Genomic DNA, 26,961 nt, shown 5'->3' with positions numbered 1-26,961 from the left:
TATATGAACATTTAAGATATAATAAACATGAAAATAATTAGTTAAAGTTAAAACTAGTCAAGACAATAAATTATTTATTATATTGTGTTGTGTATTGTGAAGTTTCCGTTAAGAACCAAAAATCACGTTAATATATTTAAGTAATAAGTAAATACTGTATTAATAAGGTATTCAATAAAATTTAATATCAAAAATCTTTGTTTAATTGATTAGATTCTTCACCTACAGAAACTTATTTTATTTTATTATTTTCATTGGTTTGTTAGCACTTAATTACGCTCACATTTGCCAATGAGCAAAAAAAGTAAAAAAGTTGATTGCCTAATGGACTTTCATTTCTACAAACACAATTAACTGCTCGTACGGTGAAGGAAAAAATTGTTAGGAATCCGGCATACCTTCAGGTGATTTTCAGAGATGTGGCAGAATAGAATGCGTATTAGAATGCCTGGCGAACCCCGAGGGCCCATTTTAAGGGAGTGTGATGAGCAGAGGGTTTTTGAGTTTAGACCCAGTCCCACAGTCCCCGAGTCAAGCTCGATCCATGGCGCGGGCCTGCGTAAGCGCACTTTCAGCTCATTAAAAAAAAACAGGTATGAGTCAACAATTTATGGTATGTGTTAGGTTACTGATCTACTTGCCTATAAGACCAATGATACAAACAGAGAAGTTTGTCTGCCCCATATTCCACTGGGGGATTACGAGGCATGAAGTTCGTACCTTAAATATTGGGTAATATATACCAATTTTATTTTTACAAAATTTACTTTTGAAGAAACAGCAAAACAAAAAATCAGCTGTTAAAATTCACGCCATATACATGTTCTACAGTTATCTAGAAACTCGTTCCAAGACACTTTCTATTCGTAATTAACTAGGACCTATTTCCTGATTCTTGTCTAAATGACCTATTAGACATTACTTAATTATGTTTATTTTTGCCTGCTTTATTTTCCTTCATTAAACCGATTATAATTCGTTATTAGAATGTTATGTATGTTTTTGATATGTAAATAGGCGACAAAAGACCACCTTTTGTCGACTACGAAATGAAGAGTATTTGAATTCGTGTATGCGGTGATGTTAGTTGTTTCGACTATGTATTTGCGTGTTGTTCCCACGAGAATGTAAGTGATAGGGATAACTTCACTACAACGTTATGCAATACGTTAGACGCCGATAGTCACGAGGCATTAACAATGCTCAAGTGTTTTATAAAACATTAATAAATGAACAGTGCTTACGATGTGTTAATATAAATACATATGCAGCATTTTTAAGTCTTAATAAGATATCAAAGTACAATAAATATCACATGCATTTATTGCATTTTGCAACTGTATTCTATCGTTTATTCGCAAGCAACATATAAAATATAGAGCGTCGTCGACGTCCGTCGTTCCAAAACTGAGCGTTTCTTAAGGCAGTTTTTGCCGCGCACCACTATGAGGAAACCATTGCCCACTGAAGTATTTTGGAACCAATTAGACTTAGGGTCCTTCAAGAAAATAGCCTACCAATTTAAAGGCACTCATCACTTAACATCAGATGAACCTCCTGCCCGTTTGCCCCCTGTTCTATAAAAAAAGTCAGAAATAGGTAAAGAAAAATATAAAACGAAAAAAACGTTTTATATTTTTCATAACATTACTTAATATTACGTTGTTCGGAGTTGTTCAGATTAATACCTGCTGCAAAGAAAGGAATTTAATGTATTCCGATGAAATGGGTAAGGACATGGGTACTATTGTACAATTAAATGACGGCCAAACATTTATAAATAGCTGCTATCCCAATGCCACATTTAAAAACATTGTGAAAAATCATATAATCAAAAACAATGATAAATGTAATAATTTAATAATTTTTATAGGGAACAGGGGAAATGTAAATAAACATGATCTTTTAGTATTATATGAAAAACTTTGTTGTTTAGACTCTAAGAGGATTGTTATGTTTACATTTCCCTATAGCCAAAGCTTTCCTAAGGAAGAAAATGACACAAGATATATTCTTAATCAAACATTGCATACATTGGCAATGTATAATGATAAATTTTGTGTCATAGATACCAATAGGTATACAAAAAAGTTTTTTATTACAAAGGGTAGATATTATTACCTACCTGCTTTCTTAAAAAGACAGATAGCTGTTTCGCTATCATATTTTATAGAGATGACAGCCAAGAATTTGGCTAGACCCCTTGCTTCTATTGAGCAAGCATTAGATTATAAGACCTTGGAAGAAATTCCAAATAATATTTATTTAAATTAGATAATAGGACAACAGAGCACCACTCTTGCAATAATAAGGTAAGTATATTATGTGATAAAATTCATTCCCAAAAAATTATTGTGGTTCATCAAAAGATACAGGGGATGAAAAATAAAGAATTAGAAATTGAACTATTCTTGAATAGTCAAAAAATAGACTTTTTGTGCATAACAGAGCACTGGCTAAAAAAATATGAAGTTTTGTTTAATTTTTGTAACCACAGGGTTGGTAGTGTGTTTTGCAGAGAAAATGCAATTCATGGTGGCTCATTAATCCTAATAAGTAAAAAACTTAAATGCAAAGAAAGAAAGGATATTATCAGCCTCTCTGTAGAACTAACTATTGAAATCTCCTGTGTGGAACTGGAGCAATTCATTGTTGTATGTCTATATTGTCCTCCGTCAGCTGTCTATAATAATGTTGAAAATGTATTAGAGGAGATATTGTGTAAATTAGTAAAGTGTAATAAAGGGCTAATTGTGTGTGGGGACTTTAATGTCAATTTACTTTGTCATTCTAATTCAAGTGTACGCATACTTAGTCTTTTTCGTTCATAGGGGAGGCTGGGGAGGGTTGATCCCACCTTTGTATTTTGCTCTCTAAATTTATTACTCTCTACATTATTGCTAAAATTTTTATATTTCTATGTTTCGAATATAAATATCTATCAACAATCCGAAAGAGGGCATGATTTGTTTACAATTTTAGTCATAATTTCATAAAACTTCATACCATGGACGTGTATCATGTGTCCCTTATATCAGGGACACTTGTTCCCAACCATAAGGGAGCTTTGATCCCGGGGGATCAAATCTCCCATACATAGGGGACACATGAATCACGTGAGTTTACTTTATTTTCTTTTTTGCTAGAAATCCAATTTTATAAAGGGAACTAATTATAAGGGCAGCTAAAATATAAATCACATAATTTTGAATCAGTTTTAATTTTCAAATTTTTACTTAAAAATGCATGAATGTAGCAGCAGTCATCCAGCCACTGGGATTTGGGCAACCATTGCTTCCAGGAGGAGCATTATTAAGCATTCTGTTTTGCCAGTTTTTTTCTGGGAAATATCATGAAAGGTGGCAAACTTTGTCCAATTGCATTAATTGCCGAACAGACCGTGACAAGTTCTCCTCTTTCGGCAGATGTCACTTTCGACACTTGCTTTAGGCCTCGACAAGCAACAATTTTTTTGGGCTTATGAACGGTTGTTATACCTGTTTCGTCCACGTTGAATATTTGCGAAGGATCGAAATTGAATCTTTCCATCAAACTTTTTAAATTTGCGAAGAATGCCTGCACGTTATGGCGATTGAAACTAGTGGCCCTTGATAGACTTGTAGCCTCGGGTTTTCTCAACGACAATTTCTTATGGCGTTCCATAAAACCCCAAAACCAATCGTAGCTTGCCTCTTTTTTAACTTCCCAACTGATAGGAATCTTCTTTTTATTCTTGCTAGCGAACTGGTAAGCTAGCGTACGTACTTTCTTAGGGTAGAGGCCATGATACAACTTACTAGCGGTTTCCAAATATTCTTCCAAATCATTTTCTTCTTGGTCTGAAAATATCTGCGATTTTTTGTAGTTGGGTTCGTATGATATTTCCTCGTCATTTTCTTTTTGCTTTCTAGCATATCTTTTCAAAGTCATGAGAGGTACCGAATATTGTTTTGCAGTGCCTTTTAGTGTATTTCCGGCCAGAACTGCAGCTACCGGAAGTTTTAGTTTTTCTTTATCGATTGGCTTTCTTTTTCTTGAACCTTCTTTAGTTTTATACTTTCGCGGCATCGTATTCTAAAAATTAAATACCAATAAATAATTGCGCCATAAAAGTGTAAAAGTAAATATTTTATGTATGGTAGACTTGATCCTCTTATGGGACACATGATCCCTGGGATCAATTCACCCCTATGGAAGAGGATCAAATCTCCCCAAATACATTGAGGTTATGAAACATGCATCACTCTAAACACTTTACTACTTATTTCATAACAACAAGCGTCAAACCACAGGAAAAACAATGCTCTAAAAGCTATACACATTTTAAAAAAGCGAATCCATCACACTTTATTAAATATGTCGTGTTAAAACTTACCAAATTTTATATAAATCACCACAGAAAATTTCGATTGCCGGCCATTTGCAAACTACTGATGTTTGTCCAACGAAACTATGACAGAAAGTTAACCTTGCCATAAACAAACAAGTGTTGCTAGTTTAAAAAAAGATTGCGCATTTAGTAGATTTTTTAATAAAGATTACCAAGTGTCCCCTAGGGATCAAGTGTACCCAGTCTCCCCTACAATTTAATAAATCAATTTCATTCACCCACAAGAATAACAGCTAGCACCGCAACTTGTATAGATAACATATATAGTGAAATAGCCCCTTTGAATGTTTGTATTTTCAATAGATTTAAATCTGATCACACTGGTCAATGGTTTGAATTCCAATTAAGGAAACAAAAAACATGTAAAAAGAAGAAAATTGTGATAACTCCTATTACAAATGACCGTTTGGACAGATTTAGAGAAGCATTGGTCTATAGAATGCCATTTCTGTGTGGCAACTCATCCCCTAATAATTTATACAATACTTTTTTTGGATCATTTATTGATGAATTCAAGAAAGTATTTACTCAAAAGACTTTATTGGTCTCTGAGAAAACAAGTTTCTGTGACTGGGCAAATGAGGAGTTACACAGGAAAAGGTTAAAATTATATGAAATCTATGACGAAATGCAATATAACACTAGTGTGGAATTTAGGGAATATGTTAGGTTGTATTCAAATAATTTCAAAAAAGACTGCAAAACTGCAAAGTCTCAATATTTAAGTTCAAAAATAAAAAATAGCATGGATAAAGTAAAAGCTACCTGGAAAATAATAAATGAAGAATCAGGTAAAACGTCTGACAAACGAACTGATTATATGTTAAAAGTTAAAGGGAAGTTAATAAAATCTGACCCAGAGGTAGCTTCTTCTTTTGAAGAGTTCTTTACAAATGTACCACTAAATACGACCAAGTCCCTAGATTCTTCACCTGCTGCTGCGATCTCATTGCTAGAAAAATGTGTACCTGAATGTAATATTAAATTTCAGTTTAAACATATAACTTGTAATGATATCGTTAAAACTTTTAAGCTTATTAATTTAAAAAAAAGTAAAGATATATGGGGTATGTCAACAGTCATTTTAAATTCCGTTATTAATGTAATAAGCTCTGAATTTTCTATAATTTTTAACAGATGTATCGATTGTGGAGTCTTTCCGGACGAAATGAAATTAAGTAAGATTACACCGTTGTTCAAGGCAGGTAGTGAGTCTGATCCGTCAAACTTCAGACCTGTTTCCGTGCTCCCTGCGTTGAGCAAAGTTTTTGAAAAGATAATGCTAGACCAGCTTTCTTTACATTTTAATAAAAATAAACTCTTACATAATAAACAGTATGGTTTCACTAAGGGTCGCTCCACAATCGATGCCGGTGTGAAGTTGATTTCGGACATATTTAACGCCTGGGAAGAATCATATGATGGAGTCGGCGTCTTTTGTGACCTGTCAAAGGCCTTTGACTGTGTTCATCCTGATATACTCGTTGGAAAGCTTCAACACTATGGCGTTGATGGCAAAGCTTCCAGCCTGATGAATTCATATTTAAAGGGAAGGATCCAAAGAGTTCATGTCAATGGAGTCACCTCTCCGGGTTCGCAGGTATCAATGGGCGTCCCCCAAGGATCGATTCTCGGGCCTTTCTTATTTCTGATTTACATAAATGACCTCCCATTCTTTGTCAACGAAGTTCATGAGATGGTATTGTTTGCTGATGACACTTCACTTCTATTTAAAGTGAATAGGAATAACGTATTATTGGACGATGTAAACAATTCTATCTCTCGTATAGTTAACTGGTTTAATGTAAATAACTTATTGCTTAATAGACCAGTGCCGATAATTTTTGAAACCGAATAAAATTACAGTAGGATGAAACCCATTAGGAAAGGAGGGGAATATGATCAAAATGAAAGGAAAAATAAATTACGGTCGATCTGAGGTCGGGAAGGGGTGGGGGGGGAGTTTTAAGGGTAAAGAACGGTTTATCTCGATTTCCGGCAAAACTAAAAGTCCTATCGAAGAAAGTTAAATGGCAAAGTTTGAGGTAATAAAAAGATCTAGAACTTTTGTATTCACCAGTTTTTCACATAACCTCAAAATTTATGTGAAAAATTCAAAAAACCAAGTTTTTGGTTTTTTATTTTTATCTTTAACAAAAATATTTTTTTTTTAACGAAATTTGGTAAACACTTACCATTCTATGTCCCAAATACACTGTAATTTATTTGATTAAAAATATTTAATTGTTCACCTTATTTTGAATTAATATCGAAAAAACATCCTAATTTTCAATCGAAAATTCTGACGTCAAAATTTTAGCTTTTTTCAAAAAGTTGGTGTGCTTTCAGTTCGTTGAAATCTCTACTTTCCTATGGTAAAAAAATATATATATATTACCATAGTAAATCTTCTCAGAAAACGCAAAAAATCGTATGCAGTAACGCCCAGACCTGTCATCCCCTTCCTTACTTCTCTATTTAACTGCCATTTAACTTTCTTCGATAGGACTTTTAGTTTTGCCGGAAATCGAGATAAACCGTTCTTTACCCTTAAAACTCCCCCCCCACCCCTTCCCGACCTCAGATCGACCGTAATTTATTTTTCCTTTCATTTTGATCATATTCCCCTCCTTTCCTAATGGGTTTCATCCTACTGTAATTTTATTCGGTTTCAAAAATTATCGGCACTGGTCTATTAAGCAATAAGTTATTTACATTAAACCAGTTAACTATACGAGAGATAGAATTGTTTACATCGTCCAATAATACGTTATTCCTATTCACTTTAAATAGAAGTGAAGTGTCATCAGCAAACAATACCATCTCATGAACTTCGTTGACAAAGAATGGGAGGTCATTTATGTAAATCAGAAATAAGAAAGGCCCGAGAATCGATCCTTGGGGGACGCCCATTGATACCTGCGAACCCGGAGAGGTGACTCCATTGACATGAACTCTTTGGATCCTTCCCTTTAAATATGAATTCATCAGGCTGGAAGCTTTGCCATCAACGCCATAGTGTTGAAGCTTTCCAACGAGTATATCAGGATGAACACAGTCAAAGGCCTTTGACAGGTCACAAAAGACGCCGACTCCATCATATGATTCTTCCCAGGCGTTAAATATGTCCGAAATCAACTTCACACCGGCATCGATTGTGGAGCGACCCTTAGTGAAACCATACTGTTTATTATGTAAGAGTTTATTTTTATTAAAATGTAAAGAAAGCTGGTCTAGCATTATCTTTTCAAAAACTTTGCTCAACGCAGGGAGCACGGAAACAGGTCTGAAGTTTGACGGATCAGACTCACTACCTGCCTTGAACAACGGTGTAATCTTACTTAATTTCATTTCGTCCGGAAAGACTCCACAATCGATACATCTGTTAAAAATTATAGAAAATTCAGAGCTTATTACATTAATAACGGAATTTAAAATGACTGTTGACATACCCCATATATCTTTACTTTTTTTTAAATTAATAAGCTTAAAAGTTTTAACGATATCATTACAAGTTATATGTTTAAACTGAAATTTAATATTACATTCAGGTACACATTTTCATAGAGAAGTAGGGAAGGGGATGACGGCTCTGGGCGTTACTGCATACGATTTTTTGCGTTTTATGAGAAGATTTACTATGGTAATATATATATATTTTTTTACCATAGGAAAGTAGAGATTTCAACGAACTGAAAGCACACCAACTTTTTGAAAAAAGCTGAAATTTTGACGTCAGAATTTTCGATTGAAAATTAGGATGTTTTTTCGATATTAATTCAAAATAAGGTGAACAAATAAATATTTTTAATCAAATAAATTACAGTGTATTTGGGACATAGAAAGGTAAGTTTTCACCAAATTTCGTTAAAAAAAAAATATTTTTGTTAAAGATAAAAATAAAAAACCAAAAACTCGGTTTTTTGAATTTTTCACATAAATTTTGAGGTTATGTGAAAAATGTGTGAATACAAAAGTTTTAGATCTTTTTATTACCTCCAACTTTGCCATTTAACTTTCTTCGATAGGACTTTTAGTTTTGCCGGAAATCGAGATAAACCGTTTTTTACCCTTAAAACTCCCCCCCCTACCCCTTCCCGACCTCAGATCGACCGTAATTTATTTTTCCTTTCATTTTGATCATATTCACCTCCTTTTCTAATGGGTTTCATCCTACTGTGATTTTTTTCACTTTTTATTTATTTTAAAGGCTATCTGCACTGGTCTATAATGAGAATAAAACAAAATGTATTAGATTTACAACTACTAGCGTAAAGCGAGATATTGGTAACCTGAAAATTAAGGACAGTGAACTAAACTTTGTTGACAAAACTGTTTTTCTAGGCATAACAATAGATAGTAAACTCCAATGGGGCCCACACATAGAGACTCTTTCGAATAGGCTGAGCTCTGCAGCATATGCAGTAAAGAAAATCCGACAGTTTACTGATGAGGACACGGCTAAAATTGTGTATCATAGCTACTTTCATAGCGTTATGTCGTACGGCATTTTATTGTGGGGTGCTGCTGCAGAGGTTCAATCCATATTTGTGCTGCAGAAGCGGGCTGTTCGGGGTATTTGTTGTGTTTCTCCGAGGGAGTCGGTACGGAATAAGTTTAAGGAATTAAATATTATGACACTATCTGGTCAATATATTCTTGAAGCCTTGTTGTATGTCCAAAAAAATATAAACGATTTTAAAACAAATGGTGACTTTCACCAGTATAATACGCGAAATAGAACTAATTTGAGTGTACGACCAACCAGGCTCCAAAAGATAAATCACTCCTTATATGGAAATTGTATTCGTTTTTACAACAAACTCCCAAGCGCAATTAGAGAATTATCACTAAATAAATTCAAAGTCCTCGTTAAACGAAAATTAATCAACAAAGCTTTTTATAAATTTGAGGACTACTTAAATGATCCTAATCCTTGGGATTGAATTGCTCCAGTTCAAACAATTTGTATGACAATACTTGGCGATTAAAAAGAGTGGCGGAAAGTTTCTTGCCAGTTCTTCTTACCCGCTCTACGCCCTTGACTTGCGAACTGGTAGTAAATGTAAATTTACGATTAATTTAACTTGACTATTCAAAAGTGTACTTAGTTACCTACTTGAATAAAGATATTTTGAGTTTGAGTTTGAGTTTGAACGCCTGCATCCGTATCATCTCGACGTTCGTCTTTCCACAATAGAGCATAACACTAAGTTGTGCCGCATATTTCTGAGCCAACTTGAAATGGAGTCCTTCAATATAAGAGTGTATCAATCTTACAAAGGTGACGCACTTCAAAGCCTTAAAACGACTTATTAGATACATTCTTATTTTCAATAATTTATGTTAAAAATTACGCGTTAGACGAGATTGAAATGTTTTATTTAAATTTAGGATTTAAAGTTAAAAAAAAAATCGTATTTACATTCGTTAAAACCCTTCTTTTTTAGTACTCGTAAATGTAAAGGTAATCTATAGGTTATTTCAAAGTGATTGGAGATGTTTCATCATAAAATAACTGACCTTGGTAGAGGTTTTGGTAAATGCCAGTGTCTGTGATTTGTGGTTTCGTGACTTGTGAAAGAATTTTGGAAAGGCGAAACCACGCGGTAAACTTGATCGTAGGCGGTATCTAAAATAGATAAGACATAGGGATGATGTCGTCATTCCACAGTAAAGTCTGACTATATCTATAATAAATGAAATAGGCTGCTTAATATCTACTCAGAGAAGTAGTAAAAGGACTGGCTTATCTTACCTGACGCGGAGTTGGAGATACTCCTGAGAGTTTGTAAAAGAATTCGTTTACACTACGATAATTTCTGCTTTCGATACTCGATACTCGATGAACGAGGTTCAATCCTTCAATCCAAATACCTCCACGGATCGCTTTTAAACTTGCCAATAGAAAAATGGATTGTTATTTTTCTATTACATATATTGTCTGTGTATGGCTGTCACTAAGTTACACTAATACTTTTCGAATATTTCACAACGTACAGATACCGGCAAACATCTTGAACAAATGTCCTTGCCTGCGCAGAAGCGATTTTTAGGTATCACTTGGGGGGAGAGTGACGTGTCGATCGCGTGATAGGTAAATCAGTTGACGTTTGTGTCCCGTGATACGCAAACTTTCCCCCACTCCCTTGTTTAATGCTCAAGAAGTTTGCCGGTGTCTGTACCTTAGTTGACTCTGAAGTAGTCGTCTTTAGCTTTAGTACACAAATCTCAACACTGTAAAAATTACATCAGAAAAACCCGATTAATTTTATAGGACTATAATATAATGAACTTGTTTTAAAATTCCTTGAAAAACCTCAGTTTGATACGTTTCCGCATTAAAGCAGTATTAAATAGTATTTTCTTGACGGTCGCACAGTGGCTTTCTTTGAGACTTGATTTTGGGGTACCGCTGTCCACAACAAAATCCACATTAAACACATGAACATATTACCTATACATTATTTATATGACATCTCAATCCAAAACTAACAGCGAGTTTGCAATCACGTTACGCTCATAGGTTTTTAATTAACTTTGGGGCGTTGACCTTCAGATAAAATCTGCCAATCAGAGCGAACCAATTGTTAAATCGGCTATACTTTCGTCGTTTTCAGTTTTCATATACGAATATTACTTCCACAAGGTCAGCCATGGGGTTTCTTAAACAATATCCGCAATTTGATGACGAAAATGATGAAAAATAATTTATTCATACAGGTAACACAATGTACACTTATGAGCGTCAAGAAAGAAATATTTATTAAATGCTTCTAATTTTACACGGAACGAAGTAGAAGAACTGGCAATAACCCCTCCGCCACTCATTTTAATCGCCAAGTTTTTTGTTTTACACAACGTTTGTAAGGAGCTGCAACCATTACACCATGTTCAACATGACATCTTAAGTAATTAATAATAGTAAAATAAATTAAAAACAAATATTGTATTAATTATCCACTATAGCCATACATAATTGTAACGTACGGACCATTTTTTTACATAATGTTTTCGCGCTTGATTCGCACACGTGGGGACCACAGAAACACGTTTTTGTTGGAGTTCAGTACGGTTTTAACCACTCGCATTAGTGGTGCGCTGTTTGTGTTATGTTTAAATAAACGTAAGTATTTATTGTGTGTACGTATAATCAAAACAAAGTTTAATATGTGATTACATTTTCATCCGTATCAACTTTTAAGTAATGTTCATTTATAATATCATATAATATTAGCTGTTAATGCCAAAGGTGATATAAGAGACTTAGTTTACATATAATAAAAAAGCATATTAATGCCCGCTACTGTGTATATCCCACGGAGTTTCCCAAGGAAATTAAGGATGAAGAATCAATGTAAACCCTATTTTATGATTTTACTATTTTCTAAGACATTTATTTGCATTCCTGAATTATTTATGTGTATAAAGAACGATGTCTTAATTAAATGGCCATAGTAGATACTTTGAATTCATCGCGAATATAACAGCATAATAATATCTTGATATATTCGGTAGTGAGCTGATCGATTTAAAAAAAAACGTTTTTATTCGCCTATCTGGTACCTCATCCGCATTGTTAAGCGAATGTAATCAGGCGAATGTTTGTAATAATTAAAAATTACTAACAAAAACTAAAATTTAAAGTTAAACTAAAGTTTACCGTAATTGTCATGTATTTTAGAATAGATAGATTGTAACTTATAATTAAAAAATTATATATGATGTGTACTTTAATAAATATATAGTTTTTAAAAGAAATAAATTTTTGAAAACTCGTTATACAATTATACGTTAATATTAATTTAGTTAGTTCAAAATTAAGTTCGGTACAAATAATTTATTAGCAAAACATTTTAACGATACACAATAATGGTAAAAACTAAAAACTTCTTATCGACGCGATAACGTGCTTCCGACTATTTTGATCTTCTAACCTTAAAATTTTTGCATTCTGAATGTATCAATCTAACCATTTTTAAATTTTTTTTAAGTTTGAATTTCCATAACATAATGTCATGTAGCAGGCATATTTCTGCATTCAAAAATCTAATATCTTTATTAAAATCTTCGTTTTTACTGCATTAGCTATGTGTTTTTACTATCCTCCCCTTTGCCACTGCAAAACAATTATTCCTTCAAATCACGGAACGGAATAAAATCTTCTTAATACATATTTAAACATGTTAAAAATACGAGTAGGTACAGTCGCTAGCAGATCCACTATCTTGCTTTGTTGACATTTTCGTATCATTTACAAAATTACTAATAATATTTATAAAAAAAAATACTAATTTTATTTATTTATTAATACTTCTGTCCTTCATTATTTCGCAAATTTCTCAATCTTGCTAAATACAAGTTTTGCTTTATCATCACACAATTCACTTAGCGTTGAGTCTGACTTCCGTACTTCAAAAATATATTAGATTTTAACATATGGCATCATAGTTCGCGATAAGTCTTGTTTTTTTTGCAGTGATGCCAACTTGGGGGAAAATTAAGACATATTCTAAACAGATATTGTTCTTTATCTATTAAATTTCCTGATATAAAAAATTGTCTTAATTACGCAAAGCAAAAAGTATAATCTTTTTTATAGTATTCGATAAATTTGTTGATAAACTTACGAAGATTACGAGCTGTTTTATTTAACAGAGGGCAAACGGGCAGGAGGCTCATCTGATGTTAAGTGATATCGCCAAGGACTCACACATTGCCAGAGGGCTCGTAATGCCGGCCCTTTAAGAATTGGTACGTTCTTTTCTTGAAGGACCCTAAGTCGAATTGCCTAAAATATCATCATCATTTTGTTGCCTTTATTACTGGACGTCGGTCTCGAAGCGTGTCTTTTCCTGTGCCACTCCTTAACGTTACCAAGATTTTTTGCCTTCTACCAACACACCGTTAACACTGAATTTCACCCGTTATAATTATTGAAGGAGGTAAATTTATTTAGAAGATACCTATTTAATACTTTTTTCTGGACCAAACTAAATTTACAGACAAGTCTTAATTTATTTCGATAATCGATAGCATGGCCTTAGATTGGCCAATCTTGATATGAATCTTATGTAACAAGGGTTTCGTTACATACAAATGTCATAAGCTAAGTTTCGACTGAATCTTACCAATTATTACTTAAATTTGCGTTTGGAAAAGCCCTAATATCTCACGATCTTTGACAATTAAATAATTTGGACCGAGCTAAACTGTCAAGGCCAACCAACAGAATAAAATACAATTAAAAATAAATTTCCTAATTTTTAGTTAAAGACGCATTAGCGTAACAAAAACGACACAAAGGTAACTTGTAATTTCCGCTGTTAGTGAATACTCATTGAGACAGGAAAATAATTTATTTACACATTTATATAATACAATTCTTTAGGTAAAATTTAATAAGCCAGATAATTGTTTTCCTCTATTACGTACAAAATGTTTGCAAGTATTTCTTTAAAAAGTGAAATATTCCAGGCCAGACAGCCAGGATTCGAGTACACGACCTGAAGGTCGTATACTCCGTATGCTTAACTAATAGGTTTCTATTATTTGTTTTGGATAGCGTTTCTTTCAAATAGTCTCATTTTTTTATAGAAAAGGCAGGCAAACGGGCAAGAGGCTCACCTGATATTAAGTGATACCGCCGCTCATGGACACTCTCAATGTCAAAGAGCTCGAGGCGCTCCTTTCTTGAAGTACATGCTTAGGACCAAAAATCGGCGTGTCATGCACAGCTGGCTTACAAAAAAATTATAAAGAAACATTTATTTAAAAAAGTATCAAACTAAAAATCAAATATATTTAACGATGTTTTGTATATCAATTACTTTATATTAAAATTTTACTTTTACTAGACATTAGACAATTATTTCAGAATGTGGCTGGGGTGAAACGGTGTTTGCTAATTGAAGTGAAAGCTGAAGTGAATGCTAACCAGGCCTCGGCGTATTATTACTGTTAGTGCGTATGGAATTTGTATGAAACACCCATCCAAAAGGCATATGGAAATCTACTATTAGGTCTACTATGAGAGTCTACTCGTCCTTTCCAACAATTGACACCTGGCATATAAAAAAAATGGAAATTAGTATTTTAATGTTTATGTTTATTCTATCTAGTCTATTCCAGGTTTGGTGTTTTATTCCATTACCAAAATGTTTCTTTTTGCTGTGGACACAAGTTCACAATTAGTGTCATAGCTTTGTAATTTAAAGTTTTGATATTAATAAGCCGTTTTAAAAAATAATTAAACCTCATTTATTTCTTGAATCAATCTTTACAAAATATACACACTAATTTTTTATACAGAAATAATTATTATAAATAAATTTTTTTTTTTTAAAGGACCTCTTATAGAGTATAGGCTCCATATCTCTCTATCTTGAACATTTTTCTCCCAACCTACTCCATCAACTTCTTTAAGCTTCTCAACGAGTTGGACTAGCAAGGCATTTTAATTAAACTTTTTAAATCCAATATTAACATACCACGACACCGTACAGAGCCGGAGAGTATTACATTGCTTTATAACATTGTCTTAAAGTGAAATTTACAAAAATATTTAATATATACTTTACACGTTTAACTAAGTTATAGTACGAGATCCGACCGCGTGATTTATACGTTCATATGTTTGATTAATAAAATATAATTTTTATCGATATTTATAACTAAACCAATGCAGATCCGCAAAGGTGGCCATCCAAATTTGGCCGCAATTAATTTTAATTAAAATGTAATTAATTATTTATTTTTGAACAATTACGTTCACTTGTAATTGTTAAAAAATATATTTCATTAGAAAGAAATATACCTGAGATACCGAGAAAGTTCAAGGTGCCATCCCTCACTTGGCCGCAACCTAATGTCAGCCAGGTGTAAACAGGTATAATTTCGTTAAATATATACGTTCATAATGTATTATCATGTTATACATACCAAATTGAAGATTAATTCTTCAACTAGTAGCTCGCGTATTTGCTTGGAGTTTAAAATACTCCAAAAATTGAGCAGTAAAAATAATATGTCATAATAATTAATCTACCAAACTAGTGTTTTCAATATTTTTTTAATTATATTCAACTAAAACAATATTGATATGATTGCAATATTCAGTACGGTATTTAGTTGAGCACTTTGCCTATGGACGCATGCGCAGTAGCATAAAAACGACAAGCAGCTGGGATGCTCTATCTTTATTCGACATGGGGTGTTTATCTTAAGTTTCTCTCGCTTTTATTTATCTTTAATCGTTGGCAGTCACTATTTGCGGGCATTTTTGCATAGGCACCTATATCTCATCATGTAGGGAAAGAATTAATCTTCAATTTGGTATGTATAACATGATAATACATTATGAACGTATATATTTAACGAAATTATACCTGTTTACACCTGGCTGACATTAGGTTGCGGCCAAGTGAGGGATGGCACCTTGAACTTTCTCGGTATCTCAGGTATATTTCTTTCTAATGAAATATATTTTTTAACAATTACAAGTGAACGTAATTGTTCAAAAATAAATAATTAATTACATTTTAATTAAAATTAATTGCGGCCAAATTTGGATAGCCACCTTTGCGGATCTGCATTGGTTTAGTTATAAATATCGATAAAAATTATATTTTATTAATCAAACATATGAACGTATAAATCACGCGGTCGGATCTTAGACTATTAATTCTATTCAATTGACATTTGATGTCACTTCAACCCTATAAATATGAAATGCGTGGGTTCACAAATAACCATAATGAAGCAGTTTTATATGAATGCTTGAAGGTTAACAACAATGACCTTAAGGGCAATGCCAAGGGCTTGAACTAAGAAGTAAGAACTGATATATAAAAAAGATATTCCTAATACATTTTAATAGTCTTAAAATCTTCATTAATATAGCTATGTGTTAGCTAAAATATCGATTTGAAATGTTTTTTCTTATTATTTAAGTCTATGGGACATTTCTGTGACGATTTTTGGTTATTGTACCGGTTGCATTATGGTAGGATGAAGATTTTTGTCACCGTAAAATATGAATCATGATTTCCTAGCTAATTGTATTAAATATCGTAATAAAAACTCATATTGTCGTCTCCCATTAGATAGACAAGCCGAACATAGCTCTTTCTATTTTTTGGAAATTACATAGATATAGTGTTTTATTTGAAACTTTTTTTTTAATTTTCGCCCTTACACTTTCTTACGAGTACCTACTATTGTTTTCCATAAGACCACATACACAATATTAATTGTACTTAGTACATTGACTAGTCTCATGCAATAAAGTAGGTGATCAAATTACTAAGTACATATCCAATTCAATGCATTGTCTAGAATACTATGTGTTCACATAACACATACATTGATATCATAATGGATATTAATATGCTTGTAAGGGTTCAAAGAAAAGCCACGAAAATATCACAGCACTTAGGAACAAACCGTATAATGAGCGTCTGAATGCACTTGATCTTACTGATTTAGGAAGTAGGTGATAGAAAGGAAATCTCATTGTAACCTAAAAAATCCTTACTGGCCACTGTACAAGTACACTGTTACAAGAATTGAGAAGCTCTTTATTTTAAGTGAGAATGAGATGTGAGGGGTAGTTCTTTAAAGCTGAAGACCACTAAATATAATACAAATTTCCTAAGGAACTTATTCCGGCTTTCTTATTCGTTAGGCTTCCGAAAAGTGAAATTAAAAATATAGTGCACCAACTTTGAACGCTTTTAAACATAGGTTGGATAATTTTCTCCCAATCCGCAAATACGCGCGCATCACCTGATTTAGGTGCTAGTGTGTTTATATACATAATAATAATATCATTATTAAATTACCCAAAGCCCAGCCTTGCGATTCTGTAAACAATAAACTACAACCGCCGCTGTGTAAATCGCTGTGAGAGTTCGAAAAGTGAGTAACAAAATAGCAAGGCAGGAGAGTGTATTTTTTTAGTAAATACTCATGTATATAATACATATCGTTTTCATCATAGAGTGGCGTTACAATTATGTTCATTTGTTTTTTTAAAGGAAAAAAGGTATCCCTCTGTACCTGACGACACACGTCATCGTCTAATATCTAAGAATAATAAGTTTTTCTACAAAAGTAAAGTTTCAACACTGGTAAGGTGTCCCATTATCGTGTCTTAACTTAAAGTCCTATTTGTTCCCCAGGAGCTTGAGCAGGTTCTTTTACGTCTGCAATGATGCTTTGGGCGACGTTACATATTGTCTTGGAGATTGAAGTCTAGAGTGTCTTGGATCCTTCCGAAGCATATACCCACTTCCATCGGCATTTTATAGTTTTACTGATTTTTGCCCCATTATAAATATATAATATATAAACATATATATAGCAAAAGCACGAATAGACATGGTTCGAATACGTTTAGCTATACGATAGAAAGTAGAAAGTTTCGACTCAAACATATTCGTATATACATTTATTTTATTTATTTACTAAAATACATACTACCACTATTGGCATACCAAGACAATACGATAATGTCGAAAAAAATAAATATAATAAAATATATGAAACTTGTAAGAGTTTTGCTAAGGCATTAGATTTTTACACCTATTTCACGATGTGTTTCGCGCTATAAATCAAAATGTCAAGTGTAAGTTGTGTCACGGAAGGATTATGAAACTTCTTCTGTGCATACATGACGACACAATTTCTCCTAGCATCCGTTATGACGTAAGTCAAAGCCTTAGTTACAGCGTGTGGCAGACTTACTAACATTACAAAATGGACAGATTTAAGTAGTTCATTAACACAAACTATAGAAGCGATTTTACAAAAAAAATCACTTATATATATCATCACGGAGAATCAATGAAAAATATTCCAAAAATGGAAACATATGTTTTAAGAGTTTCCCTCTCGTTATTGATATTTTAATTTAATTCTTGTGTCTTTCAATTTTAATTGTATATTAGCATTTATAGAACAGGTGGAACGAAGTCAAAGATGTTTTATTATTTCACCTATTTATAGTTCTCTATGTCAGTATAATTAACTTGTCAATTTAATCTATCACTCGTTGATTATCAAAGTCACTCCGCTCCATACTTCCGCTTCACGAACCATTATTAATAGTTAATAATACTATAACTTTAATACTAAAATAAAGCTTAATTAAATACAATTGTATTGGATGTTGGATGGATGGGAGCATCTAAAATTAACCTAGAAATTAAATTCTATTACAGTTTACATACTTTTTAATATTTTTTTACGAATTGAAGTCATCATATTCATATTCTCTATATATTTATATTCAGCAAAAATATTAATTACTAATAGTTTTGTTTCTTGTAATTTAATTAAAAATTGCACACGCAAACGACTTCGAGAATTCTTTCCAATTAAACTAGAATAATATAAAAATGTCTATTTTTATATTATTCTAGTTTAAACACTAATAGATCTGTATATTATGTTAATTTATATTCGTTCTATTTCTATATTAAAATCACTCGTGAATAGGTCGCATTTATGATGAATAATAACTTCCAATTAATCTCATTGTGGAATATCAATCACTCAATTGAAAAGCACCGTTTGATAGAGAACTTATTAATAATTCATACCTTATGCTCTAACATTATAGTTTTAAGTAGGTATTTTTTTGTCTGGCGAGGTTTTTGTGTTGTTTCGGAATGGTTAAGGTTTGTGAGGACCCATCCTAATAAACAATCCTCTCAATGGCGGGAACGGTGATATTTCACAATTTCTTTATTTTTATTACAATGAACGAAATGTACACGATCTCGTCTTAAAACGGAAAAATGCCTTGTGAATTTTATTAATAATTTCTATGTATATAATATAAGGGTGTTAGTTTATATAACTTTTTCAGACTACCCGTTGCCTGACAAGGGAATGCTGCAAAGGACGCAGTAGCCGTGTGTCAGCGATGATAGAAAAAGTGTTAGAAAGCAACGTGACAGATGGCGGGAAATGCCAGAGACGACGCGTATCGCCTTTTTTAAGACAGGTGTGTTAATCTGTGATAAAAAATTGCGGGTTCTATGTTTTTAATATGGCGGGCATAAATAGCAGAAACGAGATCGTCTAATATAATATTTAATAAATACTAAACAACTTACTAGGTCAGATAATATTAGTTATAAATAAATTTATTTTGTGGTGTAGAATATATGGAATAATAATAATTATCTTATAAATACCGGAAATAATATGAAACAAAATTATAAAAGTGTATTCCTTTGAATATTTTAGTAATGTTGTGATATAAAAAAACTGAAGAATTCGTATTTAAATATAATGAAAATTTGTATGGACAAGTAATTTGAAATTGCAAATAAACATTTTCGTTGTTCTGTGACAATTCAGCGTTTTGTATCATAAGTTTAGTGTTTATATTTATCGGATCACTAATAAATATTTTTAGGTCAAACAAACATAATAATACAGATAGCCTTAAGTGTTCTGATTGTCTTTCATTATTAATACACTATGTATCAATTATAACTTAAAGTAATATTTAGTTTTTAAGAATCATTTTTAAGCTATTGCGCGGGCCTTGAGCGTGGAGACCGAATCCAGATATTCCGTAACGAAAATAACCTAACACACGATGACGTAACGTGACGTCCCACATCGGGTGCAGCCGGTACGCGTTAGAGTGAGACACACTATAGAGGCGTGTTAGTCTGAGTGGTAGAGTGGTAGATTATGGAATTAATAGTTTGTTTGTTTTGTTTACTAATAAATATCAAAGAAAAAACTTGAATAATAATACTGCATAAATAAAAAAATAATAAATAATTATAATTGCATAAGTTGATAAAAAATGCTATGCAATAGCTTTACCGCGGCAGTCCCCGAGTGCCACACATTTTTTTTTTCATAATATATTGACCTCTTTGATAAAAACTAAATCAATAATCATCACACACTTACTCTTACTTACTTACTCTCAACTAAAGTAGTCTTTCGTCTCCTTCTATCAAATTGTGCGTACATTGTTATAAAAATAGATTTTTGAAGTTATACTTCTTTTGGCGCGTTTGGGAAAATGATGAGAGTATTTTTTTACGATGCGCACACCGTCGCAATAACCGACACCCTGAAGTTAGCTATAGTCACCATTTTACTTTTTTCTATTGTGTCGTTTTTTCTACAAACGTAGGATAAAATTTTTGAAAAGATTTCTATCTTGTTACGCCAAAGAAGTATAACTTCTAACGCGTGTACATAAGTACACAAACGTTATTTTCTATTAATTATATACGAAGAACATATGACGTGTTTCAGGCTCTAGCAGTGAGCGGAGTAGTGATGTACATGATTGGCACTGGAGCAAATATAGCATATCCAGGAGTACTGTTGGAGCAGCTACGACAACCTGACTCTGCGTTACGTTTGACGCCGGATCATGAATCTTGGATTGGTAAGAGTAAAAATCATCAGACTTTAGACTTGTGTGATCCTCAACTGTTACTCCTTCTTTGGCCGGCCCACAAGGAGGCTATATGCAAAAATGGATCTTTCTAAATACGCAAGCCTCGCTCGTACGGTGAAGGAAATCATCGCGAGAAACCGGCCTGTCTTTAGACCCAAGTTAACGACGTGTTTAGCCACGTAAGGCTGATCTTAACAATGTTACTGTGTAAAAAACCAAACAAATTTTTCTACTTTCCTGCTTTTTCTTTGTCTCACATTTATTATCTATAGAAAAAAGGCCTAGGTAGATCTGGGTCGGGAATTCTCTATAAGTATTTTATAATACGGTAGATCAATTTTTTTTTCAAGTTTAATAAAGTTTACGGTAAGAGATATAAAAACCCTATTAGTGGAAATATTTAAGATGGTTCTGTGTTTCTTTCACCTTGAGCCTTTCGTCCATTTATCAAAGACCATAAATTTACCATCCACGTCTTTGCTAAACGGCAATCAATCGCGCTAAAATTTGGCTTTCTTTTCAACATGTCAGTGTCCTCACGATGTCATCATATACTTTTGTTTTATATACAACGTTTCCCTATATACGAATATTTATTTATTTATTTATACGTTCTAAAACAATGTGTATGCCTAAAAAAATACAAGAAATTATGACATCACAAATTTAACACACATACACATCAATTACATTAGAATATAAGTAATCTAAAAATTAATAATAAGTAAAACTTAATACATAAAAAATAAAATAACAATAATAACCTAAACTAAATGAAAACTTAAACCTCATTAAGTGATAAACACAACAGTAACTTGGCAGACTGTTGGTGAAAACACATCAATATTTTCATCGATGTTTTTTTATAGGAAAACAATAATGGTGGAAAACATAAGTTAACAATATACAGTATAAACAATTTTCTTAACCTATATATTAATAACACAAATTTATAAAAAGAAAATAAAAACAAATTTAAAAAGTTTGGTCGCTGTGGTTACTATGTGGGTTTGTAAGTACTGTATATTTGATTGTTATGTTTAGGTTTTATTTAATAAATGATTTATATAAAGGTAACAATGAGTAAACAACTCTATTAAAGTAAATAGAACTTTATATGGTAGGTATTAATTTATCGTAATTTGACGTGAAGGACAATTTGTTTGCATTGTTCAAACAAATCTATGATACTTAGCTATAACGATTTCAAGTTGATAAGTCACGTAACAATCATTTGTTTGAAAACGGTTTACAATGTTATCTTAACCGGCTAAAAAGAGGAGAGAATTTTCCGTTGTAATGATCCTTGTTGTTCAAAATCGTGTTTTGTTTCATGTTCCACACATCAACACTAACTATGCAAAAAAATCAGTATTGTATCGCGCAGCCCGGTCATACAACGACCAATATTTAAGCCTTGACTTGTTTAAGCTATCGCGGAATATAGTTAAAAGAAGTATAAGAATATCCATAGCGCAAAATCACCTGCATCATGAGCATACTCCACCCCACCTTCACGTAGGTACTCACTTTTACACCATCACACTACACAATCAAATTTGGTATCACTTAGTTAAATGTATTGAATAATTTTAATTGCTTTGTTCCCTTTTTTAAATATTTGAACTTTTTTGTAGTTAAATATTATGTATTCCATCTCTGGATATATTTTTAGCATTATTTGTTATTATATATATTTTTGTTAGCTGTAGCATTACGAAATAAATAAATGAAATCTTCGAAAATGGTTGCCAGAATTAAATTAACCTTATTATATTAAAATTCACCATAAACGTTTAATCGTAAGGAAGCGTAAAATTTTTATTATTTCAGGAAATAAGGCTATATAGAATTATATATAATACTAGATCGAACATACTTAACGCGTTATTTTTCCGGCGAAAAATGACCCAAAATAAAGCGTTTAAAACGCAGAAAACTTTATCAACCTTACCAAAAACTTAGAGCCTTCCCTAAATTGTTTATATAGAATATAATGCATTCACATAATTTGGTAAATTGCATTGTAATTATTGTAGGAAAATCAGAAATAAGTGATTTTCGATTTTGAAATCAGTGCTTCACCTTTGGCCTATGCATAGTGGGTGAATGTATTGAATGTATTTGAATACTAGCAATTCTCTGCAACTTGCTTTCGCGCGTTCACTTGTATATGTTTTGTATACAATATATAGCTACATCGGTATATTTGTGTAAATTAAAATATCATTTGTTTTGTGCCTGAATTTATTAGTATTTTACGATGCAATCATTGTTTGTAGTTGAGCATGATTGCTAAAAGCCCGCGAAATGTCTTTTGTTTTAACTTATTATTTAAGAATATACAATAGTATACTTTTAAAACTTTTTTCTTTTCCATTCTACGCCCTTGATTTGAGAATTGGCAGTAAATGTAAAATGAGAAGCATTTAATATGTATTTCATTTTTGACGTTCAGTACAATGTACACTACATTGTGTTACCTAATGAATAAATGATTTTTGACTTTTATATGACTTTGTTCTATAAGAAAATAGGTTGTTTATTACGAATTAATCATTTCTATAATGTATGTTTTAATTAAGCTTACAATTTCCTTTCCAGCGTCGATCCTGGGTCTAGCCTTAATTTCTGGAATAGTTGTAGCGCCTTTCTGCCTACAGAAGTTGGGACGTCGGCTTACCAATCAGCTCAGCACTTTACCATCGTTGTGTGGCTGGGCCCTGCTGGTCACTGCTAAGGATCCTGCTGTGCTCCTCATCAGTCGCTCTTTACAGGTAATTATATTTTTGGTTCGATATATATGCAGATTACCATAAGCGTCCTAAAGAAATCTTCTTTATAATAAAAGTTTGTTTATATATATACATACAGTCAACAGCATCCCTAATCCTATCGTAGATGTATCGCAGTAGATATTGATATGTTCTTTAATATTGTGGAACATTTTTTGTTTTTTGTTCATGTTTTTGTGAATTTAGACACATGGTCTTATTTTCTAAGACTAAATATGAAACGTATGCAAAAATTCTGCAGGCGTTCGATCGTTTTTATTTGAATTGTCTTTGCGGTTATATATGTCGGAACAATGGCAGCTATTGGTATGTTATCTTAAGCTGGCGGCTTCAACACATTTACACTTTGTGCTTGTGTAGTGTCTGTGAATAAGCGCGAGGCGAGCGATGTCACACTGAATATGCATCATGAAAAGACTGTCCGTCTCTCTCGCGCTCGGTCAAGCTTATGAGTATGAAAGAGACAGTCATTGTTTTGCTTTTGCTACTGTTTATGTTGATCTTTACTGTACATGTTGATCTTTTTTCTGATTATTATTTTGTCTGTGATTGTTTACTTATTTGGTTGGAGGTTAGAATACTTTGAAAAAAATGTCTTATGAAATATATTCCGTCTAAACATTAACAGGACAATCTCGTGAAATGGTGTACAATGTTTTTAATTATTTTAAGCGTCTTAATAAAAACAGTTCACAGGCTCTATTCTTTCGTCAACATTTTAATCATGTATTAATATAATTTTCTTCTAAACCAACATGGAATAAACATAAATATCTATATGTTAATTTAAATGTATTATTGTCTTTCGTTTCTCAGGTTGGGCATTCAAGGTCGTGATTTTATCAACCTAGGAGGCCTCTAATGTAACAAAAAAATCCTCATACCTTTGGCCATTTCAATTTATTAACCTACCTCAATAACTTATTTTAGTAGTAAATTCTAATGGCCTGATTGATTTAGATTTTGTGAAGTAGGTACTTGTGTTTATTTCACAGATTATTTTAAGTGATAATGGTTTTTAAGCTTTATCCGAAACAATTATCCCTCCGAACGCACCTTGCTATGCGCACTGTGTGCTATGAACTGAGCCACGAAATATATGTATATGACATTCCAAACTCCGCTTGAAGGTTTATTTTATTTATTAGCCGCACAAGGCCATACATAAGAAAAAAAGAAAAGAAACAAGTTATACAAACCAGAGTTACACAAATATAATGCACAGTGCACACAAATAAAACTTTTGCGACAATAAACTTTGTTTTAGGCTCAAAAAACGCAGAGACATTGCGTCTCTATGCCTATTCAACAAAGTGTACTATGGAGGCTGTAGTGTAGTGTACTGAAGAGTAGTTTGAGTTGATCCCTCTTGCCTCGTTACAACACTGTACGAGTCGTATTCATTCAAAATTCCATCAGTATCAGCTTGATGGCTGGAAGTCTTCCACGGTCCGCTTCACAAGACACTTTCTTTTGGGAACTAGTAAATGAAATCGACGACGTGGAATCGACTCCCGATGGGGGTCTTCCCTGAGAAACGACCTCCAATTGTTTCAAGAAAGAGTATACTCTTCCTTCAAAGGCTGCGATGATTGCCCTATTTGGCCATTTCGTAGGCTTTGCCTGCTATAAAAAAAATAGTTTTTCTTTTTTCTAGAGCTGCTCTTTATCATGTTTCTGATACGACAAAAGAAAAGGATTCATAAAATTTAGTAAAAACTTTCAACGCCTCCGCTACTTGTAGGACTTGTATTGTTTAAATCTTACATATCTATTCATAAAAAAGAGTGACGATACAAGATTTTTAGGTCTTGGCCTCAGATTCCTGTATCTGCTTCATGATCATTTGCCAATCTAATAGGCAAGTAGGTGATCAGCCTCCTGTGCCTGACACACGCCGTAAAATCTTTGGGTTGGCAAGCCGGTTTCGTCACGATGTTTTCCTTAACCGTTCGAGCGAATGTTAAATGCGCACATCGACATAAAGTCCATTGGTACACAACCGATCTCGGGGATGAGAGTCGCAAATTGAAGCTACCAGGCCAACACTACTCTCTATTCTATTAAAAAACTCTAATGAAATAATTATTTTTCAGGGATTCGGAATGGGCATACAAGCAGCGGCGGCACCAGTATCCATTGCTGAGTACTCCGCACCGAAGCATCGTGGAGCTTTCCTTGCTACAATCGCCTTCTCATTCGCAACTGGAATGCTGGCTGCTCATGTCTTTGGCACCCTTTTGTACTGGAGACCTGCTGCTTTGGCATGTGGAAGCTGTTACGCCATATCACTGCTTTTGATCTCGATAGTCCCAGAGACGCCACCATACCTGGCTTCAAGAAGCAAATTTGAGGCATGCAAAAAGTCTTTCCGCTGGCTCAGGGGCTGCGATGAAGATTCCCAAAAGGAGCTGGAAGTATTACTCCACAGTCAAACAAAACCCACTGCCTCATTGAAGAAAGTCTCCAAACTGAAGGCCTTTGTAGAGATATGTAGGAAGCCAGAGTTCTACAAGCCAACTGTGATAATGATGTATATGTTTATACTGTTCCAAATATCTGGCATGACTGTGGTGCCGTCTTATACAGTCCCTATGATGGAGGAAGTGACGGGAGGTGGTATAGAATCGTATACAAGTATGTTGATGGTAGATTTGGTTAGGTTTGCTACAGCTGTTCTCTCTTGTGTTGTTGTCAACAAGCTAAACCGAAGAACTGTTCTCTTTATGGGTATTTACATCAGCGTCGCCGCCCTACTTACGACATCTTTCCTTCTGTATTTAAGGGACTATGGCTATATACCAGAACAGTATAAGTGGACACCAGTTATTCCAACATTGATATATATTTTTGGCAAAACATTGGGAATTTTACCTATCCCATGGGCTATTGCTGGAGAAATATTCCCCTTAGCCTACAGGTCTTTGGGAAGTGGGATATCTGGTATGTTTTTATCTATCATGTTCTTTGTGGTTGTAAAGACAGCTCCAACATCGTTCAGGCAAATTGGAGTTAGTGGAACGTTTTGTGTCTATGGATTGAGTATTGCCATTTGTGGGGTGTTTTTGTTTTTCCTACTGCCAGAAACGAAAGGGAAGACGCTATATGAAATTGAATGCCACTTTAAAGGTATCAAAGATCCAACCGGGGAAGCGGAACCGCACGAAAAGGATAAAATGTTGGAACTGGAGAATTTAGAGGGAGGATGAGATGGGAGGAGAGAACATTAGGGAACGCCTTGCAGCTTTATAGAGCTGGCCACGTAGTTAGGAGGAATTTTACGGTTTTATATCGGTATACATAAATAAAATAATATTAATTTGACACAGAATGTT

The 26,961-nt window shown here is 33.3% G+C and overlaps 1 protein-coding gene across 1 annotated transcript; it reads left to right on the top strand.

Moving 5' to 3' along the window:
• Positions 1-11,413: 11,413 nt before the first annotated feature.
• LOC125059173 (facilitated trehalose transporter Tret1-like) lies at positions 11,414-26,950 on the top strand. Its single transcript, XM_047663462.1, has 5 exons — positions 11,414-11,516; positions 19,263-19,400; positions 20,684-20,819; positions 23,436-23,608; positions 25,723-26,950. The coding sequence occupies exons 2-5, from the start codon at positions 19,320-19,322 to the stop codon at positions 26,833-26,835; spliced, it is 1,503 nt and encodes a 500-aa protein (XP_047519418.1). The 5' UTR covers positions 11,414-11,516; positions 19,263-19,319; the 3' UTR covers positions 26,836-26,950.
• The last annotated feature ends 11 nt before the right edge of the window (positions 26,951-26,961 follow it).

This window comes from Pieris napi, chromosome 19 (genome assembly GCF_905475465.1).
Source record: "Pieris napi chromosome 19, ilPieNapi1.2, whole genome shotgun sequence".
Classification (NCBI taxonomy): Eukaryota; Metazoa; Arthropoda; class Insecta; order Lepidoptera; family Pieridae; genus Pieris; species Pieris napi.
Note: the sequence above shows the minus strand (reverse complement) of the source record. Positions and strands in the feature narration are given on the sequence as shown.

Coding starts and splice junctions, on each gene's coding strand:
- LOC125059173 (XM_047663462.1), top strand. CDS start 19,320: ATGATAGAAAAAGTGTTAGAAAGCAACGTGACAGATGGCGGGAAATGC. Junction 19,401..20,683: donor TATCGCCTTTTTTAAGACAG/GTGTGTTAATCT, acceptor GACGTGTTTCAG/GCTCTAGCAGTGAGCGGAGT. Junction 23,609..25,722: donor TCATCAGTCGCTCTTTACAG/GTAATTATATTT, acceptor ATTATTTTTCAG/GGATTCGGAATGGGCATACA.